At 42.6% G+C, this 2980-nt stretch overlaps 1 protein-coding gene across 1 annotated transcript in view; it reads right to left on the bottom strand.

Moving 5' to 3' along the window:
• Positions 1-1791: 1791 nt before the first annotated feature.
• The window catches only part of LOC107121105 (renalase-like), a 40388-nt gene continuing 39199 nt past the window's right edge, over positions 1792-2980 (bottom strand). The window contains exon 5 of the mRNA XM_015423963.1: positions 1792-2033. Coding sequence (XP_015279449.1) covers positions 1881-2033 — 153 coding nt within the window. The 3' untranslated portion in view covers positions 1792-1880. The remainder of the gene's footprint in view (positions 2034-2980) is intronic.

The raw sequence follows: 2980 nt of genomic DNA, 5'->3' as shown, positions 1-2980 counted from the left end.
TTAGCATGCTGTGGGCAGAGCACCACAATGCATTGCATGAATTCTCCCGAAGAATCAAGGCGCTCATTGGCATGCATTCACTATTCCATGCCATCGGAATGGGGAGGATCCGTGCAGCCTATACAGGTGGCATCGCAATCAGAAGTGAGAGCGTAAGGATGCACCGAGGTTCCCCAAGGTAGCCCATGTTACATTTGACAGGTGTGGTGGAATCTGACGCGCATCACCTTGGACCATGAGGCATGGTTCCACTTCTGTGCCTTGACTGACCAGTCAAAGAGAAGGGTGGCTTCCTGAGGGCAATGTTGCAATGGCCTAGCATTCCAGCTCAAAGTTTTGGGAGCTGGTGGAGATAATCTATGTGTATCCTTTGGAGTGTATTTATTTTTATATCACATTTTATCTTCCCTTCCTCCAAGAAACCCAGGGTGGTGTACAAAGTCCTGTCTTCCTCTGTTCCCCCCTCCCCCTTATAACAACCCTGTGACTTACGTTACTCCGAGGGTGACTAGCCTAGTGAGCTTATGATGAAGCAGATGCTCGAACCTGGGCCTTCCAAATCCTCATTTGACACCATAATCACTACATTGTGATGGCTCTTGGTATGAGATTTCTTTCAGTTTAATCCGGAACAAGACTGTGTCTCAGGCACCAAAGGACTGGTAAACATAGATCTAATTAAATAGTAATCGTCACAATACTTAACAAGGGTTTGATCTGATGCCTCAGCATTTTGAACATGGCACGGAAAGGACTCATTGGCTCCAGCTGGGGGTTTTGTGTCAGCTCAAGTAACTGATTCCCTGCACAACATCCTTCATTGCAGCTACTTCAGGGGAAGGTGGCCTTTACCCTGATGCAAGGCAGTGATGAAACCAGTTGTTTGGGAGGATAGAAGGCCCTGCATCCCTCCGGATAGAATTGCATTTTCTGGGGACTTGGATGGCTCGATCTTCCTTCCCACTATGAGATGTCACAGCAGCTCTTGCTTATGTCAGCAAAACTACCACGGCCACACAGAACAAAAAATGCTTTGAAATATGTTCTGCAGTGGTACCAGGTAATCCCATTTCTGTGACAGTTGCTTATAAGGTCTGATTCACAGAGCAATGTCTATGGTGGAAGAGTCACCACGAGGTGATGTTTCCTCTCAGTTATTCATGTGGTTAAACGCTCTTGCAAAATCAGCCTAAAAGGTAGCATGAGAAAGTTTCGAAGTTCTCTTGTTGCTCAGGAACAGGACATGCTTGTCCCATAGACTTCCTGTTCTTCTGCAGTAGCACCACATCCAAAATACAGCCGTTTCATCACCGCAATGGGGAAGATACTGAGAGGCTGTATTTTGGACATGACGTTGCTGCAGAGAAACAGGAAGCAGAAGGAACTGGAGCATTCTCTTCCTGTACAGTAAAATAACATTCAAAGCATGTTTTGAAACAAACATCCCTCCCCCTACCTTAGTATTGTTTATGATTAGGTCACTTGAACGTTTCACAAGTTCATTTTACCATGTGAATATGACACCATGGTGGCCTTTTTACTGTTCATTGGGAGGTGGACGCTGTAAGAATGAAGTCCTGGTTTCCCTCAATTTCGGGGAGTGATTTGGGTGAAGACAGAAAGCATACTGCCCTTCTCCGGGCACTTTTGACACCCAGAGAAGCCACGACAGTTATGCCAGTTATTGTCCCCTAGGCAGAGCAAATAAATAAGCAACATTCACTACTACTGCTATAAATCTGAGAAACCTTTGAAGTCTTTTCATGATTTATTTTCTTAAAATAGAGGACAAGCGGGTCAAGTATACGGAGTTTTAGTATATCATTGTATAATTCATCATCGATATAAACTGATGCTGGAAAAGAAGCCCAATGAAAATCCTACAAACTGGACTTTAAAGCCTCCACAATACTGATGGCTGACTCTATACAACCATCAAAGTTGGAATGAATAAATCCATCGCCGCCGCACACAAGGAATGGTTGGGTATGAAGAGTTATTTGTCCTGGACAGCCAAGGAAAGCTTTAGTAACCTGTAAAAAAGAGGTGCAGGAGTAAGAGTATGCAACTTTTAATTAAACTGAATGACGTATGAATCATAGCTCAAGGTAACGTGCCTTAATTGGAAGACACAATCCTCTAATTGTAATAATAATTAACATCTATCACCAATAAATGTTTTATGTTTAATGCTCTGTTGTTCTTTGGTAACATGCTTTATGACTTGAGATCGAGAAAAGAATTGAAACTTCTATAAAATTCCGAAATATATTTGCACCCACTAATTTCTGGATGATTTATACCTGGGAATTTTTTTTTTTTGAACAGCCCTGAGCCGCTTCGGAGCCACCCTGAGCCGCTTCGGCGGGAGGGCGGGGTAAAAGTCTAACAAATAAATAAATTACTTAAATGGTACACACCTGTTTCTTGTCCCAGTTAGAGTTCCAGATTTCTTAACATAAGAGTTAGGACCTCATTAAACAGATGCTATTTTACCACAATGTCACTTGCTTGGTTTGGACAACTCTCGCATTGTCTTTTGCCCTGGCCATTATCACAGGCTTCCTACTTCATTATCGAAGTCAGCTTTTTAATGCTGACTTTACACATATCCACAAGCCAATTTTGGAATGAGGTCTTTCTACTCTAGTTCAATCATGGCATCTTTGCAGGGACACACCGATATCTCAATTTTCTCCTCCCCAGCAGAACTGCTATTGCTACACCGGCTCGTATTTTTTGCCATTATTTTAAAAAAGGAAACAAAGAACAAGGAAACCCAAGATGAGAAGGTGCAATGAAGAAGAGCATCAAGAACAATGCAAAAACAATGGCTTCAATCCAGCACATCTGAAATATAATGTATGTCCAACTTCTGATAGGAAAAGAAGTCACTAAATTGCAAACAACACTCATTTCTCAGGGCAAAATAGGCACAAAATGTTTTTGGGAGCTGATTGTTTTGGAGGAGGAGGGAAAG

This window comes from Gekko japonicus, unplaced genomic scaffold (assembly GCF_001447785.1).
Source record: "Gekko japonicus isolate JY-2015 unplaced genomic scaffold, Gekko_japonicus_V1.1 scaffold2325, whole genome shotgun sequence".
In the NCBI taxonomy this organism is placed as follows: Eukaryota; Metazoa; Chordata; class Lepidosauria; order Squamata; family Gekkonidae; genus Gekko; species Gekko japonicus.
Note: the sequence above shows the minus strand (reverse complement) of the source record. Positions and strands in the feature narration are given on the sequence as shown.